This window comes from Chanos chanos, chromosome 5, assembly GCF_902362185.1.
Source record: "Chanos chanos chromosome 5, fChaCha1.1, whole genome shotgun sequence".
Lineage (NCBI taxonomy): Eukaryota > Metazoa > Chordata > Actinopteri > Gonorynchiformes > Chanidae > Chanos > Chanos chanos.
Window position 1 is genome coordinate 32,736,359 of NC_044499.1, and position 22,868 is coordinate 32,759,226.

The 22,868-nt window shown below is 40.0% G+C and overlaps 1 protein-coding gene across 8 annotated transcripts in view; it reads right to left on the reverse strand.

The window, feature by feature from the left end:
* Positions 1–16,012, reverse strand: part of ebf3a (EBF transcription factor 3a) — a 96,155-nt gene extending 80,143 nt beyond the window's left edge. For 7 of the 8 annotated variants that reach the window (XM_030773716.1, XM_030773712.1, XM_030773714.1 and 4 more), the window contains exons 1-6: positions 15,879–16,012; positions 15,446–15,602; positions 15,011–15,074; positions 14,575–14,630; positions 11,870–11,943; positions 10,126–10,194 (exon numbers count right to left, since the gene is read on the reverse strand). In XM_030773716.1, coding sequence (XP_030629576.1) covers positions 10,126–10,194; positions 11,870–11,943; positions 14,575–14,630; positions 15,011–15,074; positions 15,446–15,602; positions 15,879–16,012 — 554 coding nt within the window. The remainder of the gene's footprint in view (positions 1–10,125; positions 10,195–11,869; positions 11,944–14,574; positions 14,631–15,010; positions 15,075–15,445; positions 15,603–15,878) is intronic. The other variant, XM_030773715.1, reaches the window with a different exon arrangement.
* Between the last annotated feature and the right edge of the window lie 6,856 nt (positions 16,013–22,868).

The following is a 22,868-nucleotide window of genomic DNA, read 5'->3' on the forward strand; positions in this document are numbered from 1 at the left end:
TGACTGTCTCCTAATGATGCCCAATCAACACCACATGACCCTCAACACACACAATAAATCAACATCACACTCCACATTTAAAACAAAACAAACCAAGCAGTGCTTCGGCTTTAATAAACACTAACTGTTGTTTGTTGGACTGCAATGTACTTTTTTGGATGCTATAATTGCTGGGAATAATTCTAATGAGGTCTTGAGAATCATAAACAGAGCCCTCTTCTAATAAAAAATAGCCCAAAGCCACTGTTTGGGTTTCAAACTGTGGCCTGTTCAACTTACATTTACACACCACTTACTGCAAAGCCTGAGTTTTCTTTGTGTGAAACATTCTCTTTCTCTCTCTCTCTCTCTTTCTTTCTCTCCCTCTCCCCCCTCCATTGTTTATTACTGTGTTGTTTTCACTTGAAAGTATTTCAACATTGCATCATCCTTACATATGTTTCAGGAGGCAAAAAATAAAAGTAAAGCAAAGAAAAAAAAATTAAAAAAAAAAAAAATCTACTTCAAGTATAATAGTATCTCAGCAGAGGAATAAAGGAGAGTATAATCTGTTCTTAAAGGTCTTTTCCATTCAGGAGGGTGTAAAATGTGTCTTTTTATCTGTGTTGGGATGTGCTGGCAGGCAGGCCGAGCGATAATCTTTTGACAGAAGGGGGCTATATTTAGAGATAAGGTGTCAGCTTTAATAAATGATACTTATTTGCTGCTGTTTTTGAAGGTTTCTCTGCGGACCCACTCATTCCTCCTCGTTCCCCAGGCCTCCCCGGGACCCCAGGGGCCGTGACGGCCAAGGCCCGCTGACTCTCTCTCTCTCTCTACGCCAGGTAACTGATGACTTGTGCCCGATGTCCAGATCGCTGTCCTGTGACCTCAAATTGCTGCGACCAGCACCATGTCCAATACAATCCCAAAACACAGTTTCCTAACCTAATCTCTCCCGTGTCACACGACAAATTGCCACATTCGGAAAATGGGGATGGATGGAGATTGGGTGGGAGGGGGTGTGCGTGAGGAAGGGGGGAGTTGGGGGCAGGGGGTATGGCATCGTGGACAGAGGGAATAGAGGGTGTTGTTGGGGGGGGGGGGGGGGTGGGTAGCTGTTGCCAAGAGCGACATAGGAAAAGATATAGTTCTGCTGAGCAGCCGGTACAAGGAACACATTGATCTGATTTACAAACCTCCCCTAATGCAAAACAAATGCTGAGGGTGTGAATCTGCACTTAACTATACACAAGCAGAGGGAAAGGAGGGGAAAAAAAAATCTCATGGGGGCCTGGCCTACGACTCAATAACACATCACAGTTCAGTCCTCAGCGGCCAATCACGTGCTGTTTTACAACCAGCTCTGATCACTGCTTATTTAGTATCAAACCAAACAAATAATGACAAAAAAACACTGGAAAATGAGAATGAACAGCTTCTTAGCAACAAGAGCTGAGCGTCTTAGCAACAACAGATGTCTGTTCGGTTTAGCAAAAGACATTCTTCCTTCTCTATACATATTAAAAAAAAAAAAATATATATATATATATATATATATGTGTGTGTGTAAAATGTAATGTCAAAATAGAGTGCTTTAAAAGTCTGAAACTTTTTGTGCAATAGATATGAGACTGAATGTGTTCTTAGCTTGTGAGTTGAGATAGAGTGTGTAAAATATCAAAGCCAGGCCTGAATATCTGGTGAGTAAAAATGAGAGAGTACTGCCCTCCTTCATGAAGAAAGGCATTATGAAAGTTAGACATGCATTACTGACAAACCTCATGGAACCAAAACCGATCCAATTTGCCCTCTAATTATTCAAAAGGAGCATGCACTCACGCCTGTCTATTGTGCCTTGTGACTGTCTGGGGATTGTTTTTGTCAGTCAGACCATGTGTGTATGTGTGCGTGTGTGTCTGTGTGTGTGTGTCTGTGTGTGTATGTGTATCCTCCGTTACTGGGTCTATCCTTCTGTGCGGTCGTAGGACCAACGCATAGTGTTGACAGTGTGCTCACAGAGTCCCAGCAGGGGTATTCACACTGCCCAACAAAAGGGGCGTACCCCTACCCCCCCACCCCCCCCCACCCCTTTGTGTGCACTATCAAATAAAGAGCCTTTTTTTATTGCACATATGCCCCATTCGCAGGAACCCTGTCCCAGCCACACCATTTGCCTCTCAATAACTACACCAGACATATACTCATCTAGCTGTGAAACCAGCGCGCTTCCATTCACACAAACCATGTAACACAGCCCCATATGAGAAAAAAAGCACTGGCTTTCACATGAAATCTGGCCCAAACTAATACTGTATCTGATGAAAAAGCCTAAAAAAAATGTCTTTTGATGGATGCTACTTTCTGGTAGATGTCTATATTTTTAAGAAGAAACGAGAGTATAGCACCTCTTAGAGTTTGACACAGTTATGCAAATTCTGCACTTACAAATAAATCATAGTAAAGGATAAATCCTTACAAAAAAGTGCATGTTTACTACTTAAGAGTGTTTGTTAATATCAGCACAGAAATTTATAATGCTTTTTCATTAGAGGTTATTATGTAACGGCTTGGATTTGAGGGTCACTCTGATTAAAGTGATTCTCTCAGTTTGCTGGATTTTTCTTTCTGTTTTATTTTTTTCTCAGTAGTCAGGACAATCATGCCCTCAGGTACTTTACCCTCTGATGATGGTCTCACTTTTAGACTTTTGCAGGACTTAACATTCTGCTTTTTCTCACCAGACGAAAGAGTGCGTTCCCTTCTTTCAGTAGACTAGCTGGAGCCAGCGCCTTCCTCCTCTCTCTCTCTCTCTCTCTCTCTCTCCTGACTATGCTACATCTCTTACAACAACACTCGAGATTGTCCCTTCCCCTTCACACATGCTAAAGTCATTTCCCCCGACGGCCTTAGAGGGGAAACAAACCGTCCACACCACCCTTACCAACCTTTGCTGCTCTCCTATGTCACGCTGCAACTCGGGGTGGACCCCCCCCCCCCCCCCCAACACACACACACACACACACACACACACTCACACACAAACAACGCTGTGTTTATACAGTAACAATAAACTAAGGCATCTTTTTTTCATTCTTATACTATGTTCAGTCATAATATTATTAATCGGACTGCACATGTTGTAAATACATAAATGAGGTAGAATAATTGGCTTAGCTGAGCAGCAGTTTCTGTGCAGCGTTCAGGTTAACGCATTAACACACTGTTTGGAAAGAGACTTTCCACACAGTAATAGAATAAGACTGCACTAGCAGAGGAAGAGTGGATAAAGGACACGATCGGGCCAAATATATAAATAACCTGTGATTATAACTTCATAAATGATCAAAACCTCTTAATCGGCATCTTTTATCTCTCTCGGCTGATAATAGCGACTCAGGCTTGTGAAGTATGTGGGCTGGTTTGCCGGTCAAACGAGCAGAGAGGGTTTTTTTGGCTGTGTTGCCAGGACAGTCAGTTTGTACTGTGAGTGAAAGCAAAGGGCTCTGCCAAGTGCAGGTGTAACTCTCGCTGGGCTTTCTTTACCCCCTCCTGCATTTCTGGCAACCCAACACTGTCTGGCATAGCAGGGTGACAATCTTCATTAGAAGCCCTTACAGACAACTGTCAGTTATCCTCTACTGGAGCAGCCCAGCTGTTGCCTTCTCCAACCCGAACACACATACATACGCGCGCGTGCGCACGCTCGCACACACACACACACACACACACACACACACACACACACAACACTGTCTAGCCAATCACCTCAACCCAGCAGTTCATATCAAAACAATTGAGAGGCTGTGTGCTGTGAAGAGTTTCAAGGTGAGAGTGTCATCCCTGGTTCTTTGTGCAAAGGTAATTTTGAATATCATTATTTACTGGGTGCGTAGACAAAGACCCAATTACCAAATTAGCACCGAAGACTGTCGTTCTGGCAATCACTCGCATAACGCTGTTTTTTTTTGTTGTTTTTTTTGCTCTCAACGTGTTCTAATTCTGTGTATTTACATGTTAACTACAAATGTGTCTTACCACACGTAAAAACAAACTGAAGCAAGGCTCAATTATTTTTGACTCATTTATGATTTTTTTTTTCTCCCTATATGTCACAAACAAAAGGCTCTACGATCCTATATTATCTGTCATTGGTGAAATGCAAAAACTCTATATGTAATTTTGTAACTATTATTTCACAGGTATAAAAACAAAAGGATTTTTCTCCCATTTAAATAAGCTGACAGAAGCCCAACCACATAAGCACTCCAGCAGATGAGGTGAGAATGTCTCAGATTCCCGATAAAACACACAGGATATATGTGCTGAGAGCTCCGTCTTATCAGATAGGAGCCCGAGTAGGGTTTTTGACATCTACTGCTGTCTCTCTCTCTTTTTTTCTCTCAACCCCTCCCTCCTCTACTCCTCTACAACCTCTCCACCTCTCTGTAAAAACACACAGACACCCCTGTCCCTTTATACAAGCATCTCCTAGCCTGGGTTCCCCTGCCAAAGGCAAAAATCACACTGCAATAATGGTAGAGCAAGCAAACAAGTCAAAAATATGGCAGTGAGTGAGAGTTCAAAAAGCACACAGAACATACACAGGCACACACAACAAAGCGCTTTACAAAACCAAAAAAAAAAACCCCAAAAAAACCATACAGCTAACACACATAAAATACCATTTTTATTGTGAGTTTATGCACTTAGTCATTACGAGAAAACACATAAACGCACTGGAAAGAAAAAAGTTCGTAATGTAGTTTTGGCTTCGTATATGAGATGTGGTCACTGGAACTAATTCTTTGTTTGAACTCTAAGCTTTAACTGGACATATTCTACTGAAGCAAGAGGTTTTTGTTTTTTTTTTCTGCATGTTCTCTCTCTCTCTCGCTCTCTTGCTAACACAGAGGTTGCTGACTTGCTCATAAATAACTGAAAGATGCTCACACCTGTGTACATGCACTGGTGTAGCTCTTACGCCTGCTCCCTGCTCTGAGATGTATGTCCTGACTGTTCCCTCATTAATCAGAGCTAACGCTGGCTCCCAATCAACACCACAGCCCAGCAGGCCGGCACACACACCTCTACAAACACACACACACACACACACACACACAGTGGACATACGGACGTCAGTGAAGAGAGAGAAACACAGAAACACACACACACTCACACACACACATTGGATGTAAGGATGTAACTAAAGAGAGAGAAATACACACACACACACACACACACACATACACACACACGCGTACTTTTCCACATTTCCACTCTGACTTAAAAACAGACATGTGCACCCAAACATGACACATGAGCACAATGAACACAAACACATACACGTGCTCGCACAAGCACACACACACACAAGCACACACACACACACACACACACACACACACACACACACACAAACACACATGCACACAGCTGAATGTCACCTGAACAAGAAACAGTAAAAAAAAAAGAAAAAGTTAGGTTCATAGCTTGAGGCAAAAGCAGCTACTCATCTGCCCTCCACTGCAGTAGTTTAACTTAGTGAGGGGAGAAGGAGTGGAAGAAAGGCATTAACACTTCAAGTTCTTTTAATTACAATATGCAGATGCCGTGAGAAAAAAAAAAAGCGTCATTCAAAAAGGGCTCATAAACACACGCCATTCTTCGGGTTATCCCAAAGCTGCCTCGTCCAGGGGCCCCCTCTGTTTTCACTCAGATATGTAATTAAAATGATTTCAAAAATCCTCCTTGACAGTCCTGGACGTAGCCAAAATGTAAATGACATTAAGGGGAGACAATGAATTTTTTTTTTTTCTTTTTAATGTCCTCTCTTTTTTTTTTTTTTGTGCTGGTGCTAATTTACATAGCATTTCTCCAACAAAAGCGTTGACCTTATAAATGCTGGCATTTGTACAGGTTTCCTCAGAGCTACAGGGATTTTTAATCAGGCTTCAGCCTCAGCTTCAGCAAGGCCTGATGGGAGGAGGGATTTTTTTTTTAAGTTGTCTAGTTGGTCATGAAGACAAAATAAATAAACACAAAAAGTGATGGTCAAACGAAGGCTGTTTGTTTAAGGTGATATGAAACAGATGATGTAGACAGGGATATAAATGAGATTTACTCTATGTGTCTGTTGGTCTGTTATGATCCATAATCTCTTGGCTACATAGCTTAATAAGAAATATAATGAATATGAAGCAAAAAATAAAAAAGGAAAAATTTGCATTGAGCCCAAATGACACCATACCAATACTGAACAGGTGCTAGGGATTCAGTCAAAATGAGCTTTATGGATGAAAAAAGAAAAAGTCCCCAATGCAAGTCTGCGACTTCTGACAAAGAAAAAAAAAGTCAATTGCATGAATAATGCAGGGGGGGGGGGGGCAGTCTACAAGAGGTCAGCCTGTCTTGACCTTTGTGACAGGAAGTGAAAGACAGCTCCGTCGACTAGGAAAGCCCCTACCGCTCGTCAGAGTAGGTGGTATTGTTAGTCCAAAGGGGTGGGGGGGGGGGGGTGGGGGGGGCAAATAAAACCTACTGTCTAGCACTTACATGTAGCTTCTGTCTGCTAGTTAAGCTGTCCATGCTAGCTTGTACATCATAAATCAGTGAGACCCTGTCTGTGTTTCTAAAATGTTTTCCCCCTTTTTAAAATTATACATGAATAATCTACGGAGGGCTGGGAGCGAGTTTTGAAATATTTACAGATCTGTCGGGGTTGAAATTCTGTAACAGCTGCTGAATCCCACCAACTTTTTCTTTTTTTTTTCTGTTTTTTTTTTTCTAAAAATCTAAAGCTGTACCAAAGTCCAAGAGAAAATGGGATAAACAGATGTCTGGCTTGCCTACAGGAAAATAGGACACATTTGGAATGATAAGTCTCCTAAACTCCATTGAAAATGCCAGATCTGCGAGGGTGCCAGTTATTGTCCAGCACGGAGCCAAATACACAGTACGACCGGCCCCCCTGCCATCTGGGAAAATGTTGCTGAGAACGATATCGATAATGGATCGCGAGTCCTCTGGTCAGAATACTCCAGTACAACATAACCATCTCTCTTTCTCTCTTACCACCCCCCCCCCCCCCCAGCCTCTCTTCTACCCCCACCCCTTCTGAACAGGGTCACAGTTAAATGTTTTGATTGTAACGTAATCGGACCTCCCTTGTCTGCCCAAACAATCAGGCCTTTGAGTTGAGCTGCTTCATTCGCTCCCTCCATGTTTCTACAAACTCTTTTTCAGTGAAACTGACAAACGTAAAAGAAAACTCAAAACCTGTATTTCTAAAAAAAAAAAAAAAAAAAGAAAAGAAAAGAAAAGCAAAAAAAAAAAATCACACATGCAAAGAAAGAAAAAATCACTCACTCTGCTTCTGTGACACAATTCATTAGTCCTGGTACAGTTTTTTTTTTTTTTTGCTTGTTTTTTAGTGGTGTGTGTGTGTGTGTGTGTGTTTGTGTGTGTGGAGGGGGCCTGTACTAAGCCCACCTGTACTGGAAGCACAGTGGTTAAGGAGCTGCTATTCCTCTGCTATTAGTCTGAATGATGTGAGTGCAAGAGGATAAAATCATCTGCCCAGAGCTGTGATACGCAGACAATGGCTGAATCTAATGAGGCACATCTGCCTCTGTGGCTCCTTCAGAGTCGATCTCTCTTCTCTGAAAACGATACCCGCTTCTCTATTCAACACCCCCCCCCCCCCACTAAACCCAAATGAGAGCTTTTTTATCCACTGTTTGAACTTACGACAATATCCCGCTTTTCGGTTGCTGCCTTTTTCTTTTTCCTTTTTCTCGCGGATACAATCCTGTCTCTCCTCTGTACTCTCTTTCCTTTTTGACTAGTGTTACACACATTGTTAGGCAGATTGAAACACAAAGGCACTGAGACACTTGATCCTTCTAACTCTATTTAGCCACAACACAAAGCAAAGCAATTTATGGAAAGAGCCAACGCATTAAATATCAGTGACACCCCATTGTAAAGCATTTGTGTTATATTACTTTTTTAAGGTAAATGCCTACTGTAGTGACGGATTGAAATAAAAGGTTCGTGTAGTTCAGATTTCTTATGAACGTACGACAGGATGTGACACATGTTCTAATCTTCTTTTTTCCTAAAAATCATGAACAAACGCCGGCTTGCTTAGCTTCCTTACTCCAGGGCCTCCCTCATAAATCTCCTTCCTCTGACTAACTATCCTTGAACAAATTACCATTCACACGCTGTCAATGGCCAGACACACATCTGATTAGCTGCTGTATGTAATCATTCCAGTCAAAAAGAAACACTTACGAGACTTCATAAAACATAATGTTATTACAGACCCTGCAGACTGTAAATTTAGCTCAGCGAGAACAAGAATAAATTATAGTTCAATCAGTTTTAATACATGAAATATGACAAGACACATATTCCTTTTTTTTTTTTTTAACCGAAGCACAAATATTGGTACTTACAAAAAAAAAAAAAAAGGACAGAAAGAAACTAACGGTAATAATGTAGTGTAATAGCCATGTAATTGGTGCAAGAGCACTTATAAATAACCTGACGTTCATGTCACTATGCATAACAGAAATAATTCAAAGTCATCGCCGTGTGACGTAAAGCTAAAGGAAATGCAGAACAGTTGAAGCATGGGAATGCAGCCATAAATTCAACCGGCAGTCTGTGAGTCCTTTTTTCCGATGCTTCACACACACACACACACACACATGCACACACGTACACACGCACTCTGTGAGTGACGGCAGCAACTGCTTGCTGCTATTTGATTACTAATAAGAGAGATGTTGCCTCTGTCAGATACCACGCATTCCTCACTAAGCAAACAGCTATTTCAGCTAGTCAAACATTAGCATTGCGATCCACTGGTGGTGCATATTTTTCACCCAGGAATCGACTTGTACTCTTTCCCGCAATTTAATTTCTCATGTGTAGTGGCAGAGTTGATGATGGGGAGATAACTTCCCAATGTGGGGGTGAGGGAGTTGGGGAAGAGAGAAAAAAAAATTCTGAGCTGTCTACTCCTCAGTTTGCCCTGAAGCAGCTCCTCAGCTCTCTCTCTCTCTCTCTCTCTCTCTCTCTCTCTCTCTCTCTCTCTCTTTTTCTGTCCGCTGGCGGCGCTCTCTGGGTGTTCATGGTGGTTTACAGCATCTGGGAACAGCATGGTTCCTGGATTTATGGAGCAAGGTGGGCTTGTTCTAGCTCACTAAACTCAGAGAGGCCTTACCTCTAAACCATTCACTTGTCATACCCACACTCATACAACTGACTTCTGCTACTACTATATTTAAAGCTAGTCAAGCAGCAGAACCAACAGCAAAAATTCTGATGCTAAGTGGAAATGACTTAAAGTAAAAGTCCTAATAAGTCCGCTAGCTTTGAGGTGGTCTTAGGTTGTTAAACACATTAACACAAACACCACTCTCACTCACACCTGATGCCAGCATTTCTGAATATTTTCCCCAAATAATCTCTTCTAAATACAGTTATCAACTAGAGACATGGAAATCAAGACCAGTGATCTAAGGGCAACAACACAAGCATGGAAAGTTTAAAAAAAAAAAATTCTTATTACCCCTCATAAGCTTATTAGCACTATATTTTGAAGCAGCATGAAATTCTACTTGTGGAGGCCAACAGACATCTCAAACTAACATAAATCAGAGAGAGAGTCAGAAGAAAGAAAGAAAGAAAGAAAGAAAGAAAGAAAGAAAGAAAGAAAGAAAGAAAGAAAGAAAGAAAGAAAAAAGAAAGAAAGAACATTTGTTGACAAATCAGAACAAAGAAAGCAGAGCTCTGAATGTAAAGCTAGTCGTTCTCCAAGCATAAACGATTCTTCACAGCCAGAGGAAGGGCGAGGGAAACTGCATCCCCCCCTGACAACTCGCCAGCAATTATCCAATCCCCAAAGAGACAACCAGGTTTCCAAGTCAACAACCCACCTGAGCATCATAACGCACAGACCAACAACAAACAGCACTCTACTGAGAACCCAACCTGGCACAAGCCTCCATGACAACCGACTCATCATTCACACACATACACACACATGACAACAGGAGAACATGTGAGGTGTATATATATATATATATATATATATATATATATATATAGGTGTATCTAGATATTGGACTTTACCTGTCAATGATCACAGGGTCAGAGGGAGTTTCGTTCCTGTTGCCACAACTTTTCTTGTCACAACACCGACTGCGTGCAGGAGAGAAAACAAAAAGTCGAGAATTAGACACAGATCGAAAAGGACACAGCTTGTGTGTGTGTGTGTGTGTGTGTGTGTGTGTGTGTGTGAGAGATTTTTTTTTTTTATTGTGGTGACATTTCTAATTTCTCTTTGTGTCATGTTCAGTCGTCAACGTAGTTTTTTGAAAAGTGGTGTCTGGGCTTGCCGCCGTTGATTGCAACGACGGGGTAAACATCTCTCCTCGTGCTGCTCTGCTAAAAAGATGGAAAACAACATGTTGTGGTGTTTGCCTTAGCGGTGAACTGAGAGGAGGCGATGCCAGGAGGCGAGGGAGTCACTCTTCACAGCTTCAGCTTTTGTTTACCTCTAATTGTCAAGCTGTTAGATCTGGAGAGGATGCAACATGCCACCTTCAACCAGCATTTCTGTGGGGCACTTATTAATCACTTGCTCAAAAAGCCTGCATCAGTCTCTCACAAAGTCACAATGCTTCCATTTTGTAACCCTATATCCACCATACCATCATTATGAATACTTTAATTAATGCTGAAATTATACAACAACAACAACAAAAAATGTTATGCCTCGCGCATTTAAAAAAGCACACTTGTATAATGGTTACATGTCTAAATGAGCTAAATTAGCACCATATGGTATGGAGAATATGTAAAGCTCCTTTAAGCTGACAGCTGAAGTGATTAAAGAAAGTCTATGGTCCTCCACTTATGGCTCAAAAACACATCTGTGCAGACTCTGAGTACATGGCAGCACATGCAGGAAAACCAGTAATAACAAGTTCTTATCTCTGAAATAAATCAGTAGTCATATTGAGAAAACTTTTGTTCTATTTGCCTTTACAACAGAGCTCTAACGGCCGCACCGTGATTAAAAATGTTGTATCGGTGGAGTTGTGTGTAACCAAAGTGCTATGCCCCCTGTGATTTCTATTGAAGTCTAACACCGTATACGTATACACAACAGTGTTTTTATTTTAAGTACGTCTACGTCTGATAATTGTCTGATTCATCTCACAGCGTACTACAAGCAATTCTTATAATTATACCACAATAACAGATGGTCAGTGGTCTCTCCCCTCACGGAGACAAAAAGAAAAGGAGGGGGAAAGCGGAAAATAGGTTATCTCGTTGTGGATCAGAATCAAGTTCTTCCGAGTAGGGCCTGTGTGGCTACGCGGACCGTTTCCTGTTTAGTGGTTGCTGAGGTCTGTGTGCATGTCTGTGGATTTCAGCGCTTCCGTAGCTGTCCATCCAGTCAAATAATTCCGTGGTCCTATGTCATCAGTGACCTGTTTTCGTTAACGCTTGGCTCGTGGGCCGGCTCCGCCAACGGTTAAGCAAGCACTGCATAGCATTCGATCTAACAGCAAATCATTGTTCTAAATCAGCGACTCACACAATCTGAGCTTTTTATTACTTCTGCACCAATTCAGGGTATATGGATGAGGGAGCATTAATCCGATATTGAGTTTGGGTGTTTTTATCACATATGCTGGTTATTTAAATATAATGTCACTGACTATGAATGCAGAGAGGCATTGATAAGGAGGCCAATTTGATAAGAAAAAAATGTACAACACAAGCAAACTGGACCAGCAAAAATACTTAATAGGCTTCACGTGTTAAAAATGAGAACAGCGGGAGGTGTCAAACATGTTTTGCTTACCTGCACATGATTTCGTGCGTTAGAAGGACTCTGCACATTTCTGGGTTTTTGTCTTGACCTTCATAAATAATAGCCTTTGAATCAAAGCGAGACAGTAATCAGAAATATTCTCAACATCTGAATTTTATAAAACATTTTAGGCCATGTGTCCTCACAAACAATGGCAGGATAACTCCTTACGGGACAAAAAATGGCACTTAGAAAAAAATCAACATATTTTCAGTCAATTCAAATATTAAATGAGTAAATTATGAACACTCACATAAAATCGCTCATTTTTACCCAAAGTTGAATTCATAATATATACGAGCCATTCGATCAACCGCAACATGCTTATATTAAACTACCCATCAACGACAATCTCTGTGTGATCAATTTGCATAAATAAATATGAGAAAACCGGATAGAATATTTCAAATTAATTTCAGCACTCTGGAGTTTATTGAGATAGTAAACGACAGCAATGTACCTTGTAAATCAGCGTATAAAATGAAAAGCTACATATGTTGGCATTTTAAGATGGCAGAATTTATTTTTAAATGATCGTAGAAATCACATAGATCATGCTTTTCGGATGCAGATGGTCGCTGTAAATAATACCCATAACCGCACACATCAACGCGGTTATAATCTGCAGATATTTAGGGGGAAAGTGCTAATGGGCAATCTGTTGTTTATTTTGAGCCGCTAACAATGATTTTTCTTTAGATAAAAAGCGGTGTCGGGGGTACGGTTGAGTAATTTTTGAGCATTGGCTTTAACAGATGGCGTAGAGCTGTAGGTGCGCTCGCCTTCAGTTCTTTTTGCTTGGTCTCTCTCTCTCTCCCTCTCCCTCCCCTCTCTCTCCCTCTGTCTATGATGTACTGTGCAAGAGCACACTCCAACGCGTCCGCGTGTGCCCAGAGCCTCGCGAGCTGTTTCGCCAGTCCAGTGAGTACAAAAGCATAAGCACGGCTCAAGACGAAATTAAACTCTTTTATTACATAGCTGCTTAAAAAAAAAAAAAAAAAAAAAAAAAAAAAAAAAAAGGAGAGAGAGAGAGAGAGAGAGAGAGAGAGAGAGAGAGAGAGAGAGATATTCCTTTTGTTGTATGGAGCAACGAGAAAAAAATCGGCAAAGGAACAGAGAGACAGCTGGCTGCATGAACAACCAATATAAATTACATTTCAAAACAAATTTTACACAATAGATAGCCATCCTTCTAGGCCAGAAACCACTTATTTCCGATTTAAAAAAGAATAGACTGGTAATTTTTTGTCTTAAAAATTAGATACACTCTAAATAGATTTTTATTAATATGTATGCAGGCCTATACATACATTATTTATATAAAATCGGAAACGTTTCTGTTAAGCTGAATCTTTACGGCAAACTTCTATTTGATCTATGTAGTTACACTATAGCGCAAAGGAGTGTTGTTCTTATCAGTTTGAGATTTTGTTATCTCTATTGCTGTGATTTATTTTGCTCGTCTGCGATGGAAGTACGGAAATCCATAAACGGAATGTTCAGCGCCATTGACTCTTTGATCATGCTCAGACCCAGCCACCGAGACGTGAGATTAAACGTTCATATTTTCTGTAGCTTAAGTGCTGCCAAAACACAAATAGACGAACGCTAAGAAGTGCTCTGAAACCAGGCATTTAAGTTTTCCAATTTTTAAAACTGGGAGGCTGTTGCTGACAATAAACGGGCGCCCCTAAATTATCCGACGGTGATTTCCGAAAACATTAGCCCATGTATACAAGAGGAAACATATTACATTGTTAACTCAAGTGGGTCTCTTAGTCTGACCACCACCACCACCACCACCCCCCTCTCCAATTTTGACCTAACGCTTGGAGATCACGATTGTAGGGTGAAAGTGGTGACCTTTATTTGGGAGAGCTACAATGTGACACACTTTCTGAAACACTATAATCGAATAAAATCCGCATTTATCAACTGCCGTTTAGCTGCCTTTGCAGTGTTTAGCGAAATTCACTGCTGTACGTCTTGGCAGTTGACTATCCGATATTCACATATGAATAAGCATGGCAACGTCATATTATCAAGGGAAAAATATTGCTGGTATAAATGCAGTATACGTTTATTTTATTTGTTATAAAAAAATTAAAAATATGTGCTCATATAAATTAATAAATATTTTTTAGTAAATCAGCGCACACAGTTAGAAGAAGGAAACAATGACACGTGTATTTTAACTGTTACTGGGATCATTTGAAAGTGAAAGTAAATTAACTTAATAGGCTATATGTCATATTAGAAAAATCAGAGTGGCGTGAGAGGCGGTAAATGATAAAGAAACGGACGGAATCGGGAGACCCCTGGAGCTTACAACTTGAATTATAAAGAAGGGTATGGTGAGGTTTATTTTAACAGCATTGGACGAGTTCCGTTTGATCACACCTACATTTCCCTGGTTGTTTATGGGCGTAATCGTCTAAAATTGAAATAGCGTCTCTTTCTGTCTATAAACTGAAACTTAGTATCAAATAAATTTCCAGCAGAACTGCTAGACCACTGTATGTTCGTAATATGAAATTTTTACCCCCAAACAGCTGCGAAATAGAGTGAGTTGTTTTGTTTTTTTTTAATTAAGGACACAATGCACGTTCTCAACAACAGAAGCATGCAACGTTCTTAATCTATTTATCTATCATGCATAAACCAACACATGTAATAGCAAGAAAAATACCTCTTACCTGCTTTGTCATGGAATCAATTAATCGTACGTAAAGATCCTGTTCTGTTCTGACGCCTGTGGGAAATGATTTTTTGCTTTCACTTGAAGAATGCGGCTAGTATGACAGTTTCTCCCTCTCTAATCTTCAAATTTGATTTACAAACTAAAACAGTGTATTTTGTGTATCGTGTTTTATACATTAAAATTAAGCAGCAATAAGTTTAATACTATATTCCTCACATAGCGTTGGGATAATTTGCAAATAACAGTAGAGTGTCAGAGTCGAACAGTTTCCAATCGCCCAGACAGTGTTAAAATAAATTATTACTTCAGAGAAAATAATAGCGAGGCGGCGAGACTAAACTTAGGTCAAGAGACATTGTTCTTTGAACTGTCCTTAAAAAGTTCAATCCATCCTTTCGTGTCAACATTTGAAGGTGGAAAGTTTGACTTACCATTGCTGTACAATAGCTGTAGTTTGTAATGTATCCCATTGTTTGTTTTTTCACTGTTTGGCTCCTGAAAATAAGCATTGTTTTGAATCAGTTTGACATGTTCTGGTTTTGGTACATTTTAGATTTGTCGTGGTGAATATATCACCTAAAATGCATGCATGCTGTTTGTATGCATGAACTCACTGTGCAAGAGGGAATGTGTGTTTATCTATCCACCGACCAGACAGGCTATCAAAATTATCTAACTAATTTCATATTTCATAGGAAATATGCATAATTCTGGGGCATGGTTGGCCAACATTTTACAAATAATCTCTGGCATCCTCGCATTTCGTCAGAACTCATGGTGCACGTGTCTCCACGACCTAGTTCTGCTACGGCTTGTGGAGTGGAACTTAAAGGTGAGATTCATACGGTATTCCAAGTGGCGCTTACTTTCTCCTTCTCCACAAAGTCCACATAAGCTGTCCTTTCGATCTCCACGGGTTGCCCCTGTCTGTCATATAGCGCCAGGACGAAGTGGAAAAAATTGGATTTTCTGAGGTTGGATGGCGGTTGCTTTTCATAATGTGCGCGAGCCAGACCCACTCCGCTGTGAAGAGGAAAAAAAGGTAAGAAATCAGCTCGGTTAAACGAGGAGGCAAGATACACTAGAGATAGAGGGTAATGAAAACACTGGAGATAGTGAAAGCACGTTTTTTCGAGACGGGAGATTTTTGATTTGTCACTTAAACAGTAATATGATGTAATGAACAGGGGGAAAGCGCTGAAGAGGTGCATTGGGAGACTGTAATTGATACATGGCATTGTGGGGATTTAGGGTCGATCTGAGAAATGCATTAAAAATCGGATGATTTGGCAAACATACCTTTGGGCGGCTGTGTTAGCATCCACTACCCCAGCTGTATGCATCCACGATCTGACCGGATTCATCCCACTGCCCAGCGGTTCCTCTTTCATAGTCGTCCCCCCTCTCGGTATATTTTCCTGAATCCCAAACATTAAAACAGTTGGCGTGCAAACCAGCTCCAGCCAAAGAGGTGAATGAAGAAGCGGAACAGATGCGTCGTTTCTCCTGAAGATAGTTGGATATCAGTAAAGAGTTTGCTCTTGATTTGTTGAAAAAGAAACCCAGTTCACAAGTCTCGATTCCTTCTTCAGCCAGTCCTGTGTTGGCACGACATGAACAATTTACTGAGCAGGATTCTCAAGAAGCTCTCAACAGCTTGTTGGACCGTGATCCCTCCGTTGGAGAAGTCGCTCAAATATCAGGATATTGTTGTTCTTTCTTTTTAAATTCAGTAAAACATTTCTTGTAACTTTGTGTTATGGTGATGCTCTTTACTCTTGTGTCATCCTAATACAGCATCAAAAAAGCTTCAGGACACTGCTGAATCGACCACTTCTGGCAAGGCGCTCCAGCTCCAAAAGACAAATAAACGAAAAAATGATTACCATGGAGGTGTTCCCGGACACAGGAGAGGTTGATGAGGGGCCTTTAGCGTCTTGCAGAATGGATGGAAGCATACAAAACTCTACCCTCTATCCCCTAGGAATGGAACCTTTCCCGGGAGCCAAAACTCTAGACCCACGGGATCGACACTGTCAGAGTATGACGCGGTGGAGGCGTGGTCTTGACCAAATATGGAAGGCTGACAATTCCTGTCGCTGGCTTTGCCCTGTGTGGTGAGTACATACTACTATAGCCACAACCTGAGAGAGAGAGAGAGAGAGAGAGAGAGAGAGCATTATTTTCCCATTCAGTGAGAGTGATTTCTTCCCCTCCAATGAGTATCACATCAAGTTGTTATCCAAAGGGAAAACAGTCACAAACAAACCAAAAAGATACGAAAAAGCTAAAACACCCCGAGGTCTTTTTAACATAACTCTATTGTGAATCTTAGCCGGTAAACGCAGGTATGTCCATACATTTATTTTGGTGCTCGTCATAAAGGTGAAAGTAGGCTTCCTGGGACGAGTTTAAAGTTAAAATCAGAGACAGAAATAAAATTCGCCTCTCATTCGCTCTGTCACGGCGCAGGTTCAAGAGCTATAATTGTCCGATGTTATCCCTATGCATGTTATGATTTGATTTCTGAATAAAAATCATTATCGTACCTTGTCAATGCTTCATCACAATGTCATGTAAAGGACAGTGATGGATGTCGGGGGTGGATAATTGGCATCTCCTTGCTTTGAATGGAAAATACACTTCAGTATTATGTATTGTCTGCACAACACACTGATCAATATTTCATGAAATATTATGCAAAAGAAAATTGTAGGCTACGCTTTTAAGACATAATAACGGCTGTTGACATCTGCAGACATATTTAAACTAAATATTCAAAATCTTGCTCATGTGTGTTCATGTGTGTGATTACGTGCAGGGCACAACTTAAGAGACGTCTGTTATAACCAACCCATCGCATTTTTTGGATACTTACAGCGTGTCAATGTTGAGTCAAACTCTAGCTCGATTCTGTGTGCAGCCAGCGTTGTGCTCAGTATGAAATAAGTTAGTCAATTTCACTTCGGTTCGTACGAAGCCGTAGAGAAACTCGGGGGATACACTGCATCCAAGCGCTCTTTCAGTGATGTAGTTTACAACTAGGATGTGTGTTATGCCAAATAAATATCGTTTAAGAACAGAAATAACGTGCACTGGTTATGTTATTTCTTAGAATGTATCCTTATTTGGCAGTCAGCAGGACGTTTGTGTATGTTAATATTTTGATTAATCGGCGAAAATCGAAGTCCGATGTGGGTTATCAAGGGACCCACAGCCCTCTGCACTAGAGGGGTGGGATGGGGGGACGGAGAAAGGAAGAGAGATGTGTTTTAGAGAGCAATCTATTTTGCTGGTGTTGGGGGTTAATGACTATTGCCAAAGATAAGTGAATTAGCAAAGCTGTTGCTCTTGCCTCGTCTCAAAATCCATTACATTGCCTGGTCGACTAATTAAATACGTAAGTAATAAAATTATATTTTATGACAATTTTTGGCTTATAGATTTTTTTTTATCTTTATGGTTGTATTACTTCCAAACCGTAAATACTCCTTTGAAGTTGCGCTTGGGTAAATATGATACGCCATGGGTTTGTGAATGCTTATTTCGTGGTATCCTACGAGTTGGTTTGTTTCCTTTGAAATATGTGTGAAACGTATGCTTATTATAGATAAAACAAAAATACCAAAATGTGATGTAAATTCATTTAAAATGTAACGTTAACTGAAATGTTATTTTAACATGGCGCCTGATAGCCAATTTGTAAAGCCTTGATAGCCTACTTTTTAAAAATATATATAGTTTTGGGTTGCTCTGTATCTTCTTCAAATCTGCTTGATGCAATCATAGGGATATTTATATTACTTACTGTTTCCACTGTATCTCTAATACAGATTACACACCGATGCGATTTCAATCTGATTACCAAATTAGGGTGTTAGCGCAAATCCTTTTAAAGCTGATACTGTTGACTAGAGAGGGGGAAGAAAAGTTCGACAATCCCATCGCGTAGGTAACGATCCCGTCCTAAAAAGGAGTTTTAAACCTTATTTGACAACAAATGCAGCTGCCGCTCTATTTTGGAAGATATTAGGCGAAAATGAATGCAAATCTGTGTTCAGAAGCCATCTGGACACAAATCGGGGAATCAGCTGCTCCTCACAACAGGCGCCGAGCCTGAATCTATCTCGGCTCATTTTCTAGGATCATCTGGCCCCGGATCCAAAGCGTGGAAAATGCGCTCTTTAATTCACGAACTTTAACTTTGACTCCTCTCGCTTCCGTCAGAAACGAGCTTCATCAAGGTGCTCTAAAATAAACTAAGGGGCATTCGCAGAGCCCTGTGGCCGTTGGCAAACAAATTAATTGTTCTTTTAATTAAAAATCCTTATAAAATGTTTAGCACTCTGTTTTTTTCATGCGTTAAAACGGCTTGGGTTTAGCAGCAAAGTACTAAACTACTGAAGTATAAATTACTGCACCTGCAGGTATGTAAACTGGTTCATTAACGTACGTAAGTTAACGATGTACTTCGCTTATATATTCTTTAGAACAACAGACAAAGAAACAAACAATAATAAGATTAGCAACAATAATAATAATAATCATCATAATAATAATAATCATAATAATAATAGTAATAATAATAATAATAATAATAATAATAATAATAATTTTCATCTCATTGTAGCCTGTCGAGATTAACTTGATGATTCTGATGTCATGCAGGCCGGTTGTGTAGATTTAGTTGTTCTGTCGCTCATGTTAGATGTTACGTGGAGAAGTGTGCTAATAGTGAATGCTGGACAAAAGGGAAAGTTAGTCATGCAGAAGGTGTGTGGGTTTGAATAAGATTTGCTTGGTGTTGCCAAGACCTCCCTAAGAAACGACCCTCCTCCTTATTGTGTGTGAAGTGTTCCTTTTGTGTGAATTTACGGGGTGAGGCTTCAATGATCCCCAACAAATTTGCATTTAAATAGCGACATCAACCGATTCGCGTGCCACACACCAGTAGGTTTCCCAGATGTCAAGGCAAAGTCAGTCAGATGGCTATTGCCCAGCTGTCCTCACAACATCATACCAGAGCACAGAAAACCGCTTAAATATACACGGGTTTCCTATTTACATCTCTGCGCTGTTAAATCATTCTGACTGCAGCCTAAATATGTTGTTACAAAGCGGTAACTACATAGAGGCTGTATAGCAGCGGAGAAGCAGTATAGCAATTTAGAGAGGCGACGCCACAACAATTTGAGATCCTGTACCGCGTACAATAACAATGCGTTTGTTTTAACCAGGGCAAATGTCATACACATTTTGTGAAAACCGCAGTGTTGACGGGGCCTGAATGGTTGCCGAGTGCCTTGGAGAAGTGTTGACACAATGGGAGCGGGAGTTTGGTCTTGTCATGACACTGGGACATGCAATGAAATTACAACTGTTATTATTAATCATGTTAACATAAATAAACTTACTTGTCTGTCCACAGCACGCAATCTTTAAACAAAGGAGATGAAGGTGTGTAAAAATAATTCACAATCTAATCAGTGCTCTCATGTCAATATATTATATTTGTGATGTAAAACGAGTGACAAACCAAAGCATTCAAGTTTGAACTCATATGCGCACGAGATCGATTGGATAAATTGCTCCATTGCGGTCCGCTTGTGAGGGACTCAGAATCGTAAGCCTTAAAAGTAGAATAATAATTGCAAGACTTTAGACAAACTGCAAACAATTAGGTCAAATCAGATAAACTGAGGATAGCCCATCACTGACCAATATTTAAATTAATAAAAAATAGTAAGACTGCGGTGAGGAGCAACTGTCCACACTCAGAATGTTGTTTGTGATTATGACTATGGGGACAACATTCCCGTTTCAAATGCACAAAGAAAACTGAAGGTTTTGTGCGTTGTTGATTTATTTTCTTAACAGTAATAATGGCAAAAGCAACAGTAACAACAGAAATAATAATAATAATAATAATAATCATAATAATAATACGAAAATCTACTTTGTCATAATAGTAACAATTGTAAAGAGTGTATATGTGTGTGGCTGAGTTTTAATGGGTGAGAGAGAGAGAGAGAGAGAGAGAGAGAGAGAGAAAGAGAGAGAGAGAGAGAGACTGTAAGCCCGTATCAGACAACAAAATCTCAGATGCTGCACCACTGCACATGACAAACGGCATACTGAATCAATCATTACTCTCGACATTTCTTAACTGTTGCATGTATTTCATACGCCTTAATCGTGACAACTGATGCCATCGATCGCTAATTGTTCACAAAAGAAAAAGACAAAAAAAGTAATCAAGTTCAAATACAAATACAGCTGTATTATCAGTGTGATCAAAGTGAGACTTGGGAATTATTGCAATGCCCTTGCTCTCGAAAGTCACCAATCTAAAATGAAGTTGTTATTAATTTTGAATAAAAGTGGCCTGGTTCGATGAAAAAATTAGTATGAACAAAAAGTAGCTGAAATCGATTCATATAACATTTGATGCATTTAAATATGAAGACATTACTGTGCTTGGCACGTAATTTTAAATCTTGAATCTTTTCAGAGAAGGAGAGCGTGATAGACCTGCAAATAAAATTGGGCTTCTTATTAAAATGTACAAAACCCGTCAGAATTTATTGAATCGAGGTCTCATCTATTTAAGAAACATTTGTTAGGCCCGCAAATAAAGTGAAAATGCAGTGAAAGCAGGCACAAAGCAGGGAATTGCACGCAGTTTGACCATATACAACCACCGCTGATAAGTCTTTATCTGAAATTTGACAGAGAGCGCCCCCATTTGGCTGTTTGGAGGATCATGGTTTCAAATCAGCCCAATTAAAGGTCACATTTCGGAGCGCCTTTGCAATCAATACCATAGATTATCGACTTCAGACAATTTGATGTGTCTTGTTTCCTTTCCAGGAATAAGACTATGACGATATCTAACCCAACTGCCAATTAATTTTATTTATGTTTTCAGCTTTCGTATTTTAAAATCTGGTCTACTTTAAAGAAAGATTAAAAAAAAAACGACATTCACAAAGGGAGGGAGAAGTAACTACACCATTTATGATTATGCTAAAGTACTACTTGAAACATACATTTGGATGTCAAATTTTAAACGATCTTAAGATCCTATAAAAACATTGCAAAGTGAGACAACTAAATCGCAACTGTGTAAAACAAACAGGAGATGACTGTGAATGTTCAGAGCAAAACGAAATCAATAAAACAACTGCACTGTTATGTAGCTTGTTCTATTTCACGTATTTGGCTATTTAGCAAGATTTAAGTGACACCGAATATCAAATTTCAGCTGTTGTCGGTGAAAAGAAACGACGTGGGGGCACCTTCAATGTGAAAAGAGGCTTCGATTAGGTAATTTTAGATATTTTAATTGGCTTTAATTAAACATGCATCGCTCTAATTAACTCAGAAATGTTTGTAACCGCTGGGACGCCGGTGTCAGCTTTGATACAGTCAGTCCAGATGTCCTAATACAATTCCATCCGCAATTACAAGTTTAAATATTCACGGGAAGTTAAGAACTTGAGAGGCTGGTCAGAGTTCATTTGACTGTGCTCAATCTTGTTTGAAAAAAAGAAAATAAAGAACTGTTTTCCCCACTTTTTTCCCAGATTATTCTCTCCTTCGTGTCTCTGATCACTTGCGTCCCTTGCACGCGACAACACGTATTCTTGTGAATAATAATAATAATAATAATAATAATAATAATAATAATAATAATAATAATAACAATAATAGCCAATAGTAATGGTAATTGTTATTGACTGGCAATGTCTTGTTCATAAAATGGACTTCATCACTGTTATTATTATTATTATTATTATTATTATTATTATTATTATTATTATTATTATTCACTGCGTAATTGTGGATATAAAGCATGGCGTACCCAAACTAATTTTTTTTATTTTATGTGAGTGGGGCAGGACATGCGAATATAGTGAGTTATGTCAAGGGCTCGGTTGCCATATAATTAGCATTTTCATTCTAGTACTAAAATGAAGAGAGAGGAGCGGGGCGGTTTGGGTGCCTGCGGCATAGCTCGAGGCGATACCGATAGAAAGAAAGAGAAGAAAAAATGAATAAAGAAACCGCGGCCCATTCTAGACAATTAACATGTAAAATATCCAGTGGAAATGAAGAGTGAAAAGAGGGCGCGTGGGTCAGCTCCACCTCACTTCAGAATATCCCATAAACTCCGTGATTAAAAAGTTTACCCCGGTAATTAAGGGTCTGTGCGGGCGTCTGCACCTGCACGTGCACTCATCTGTTTGACAAATGTGCACAGCTTTAGAGAAAGATCTAAGGAAATTC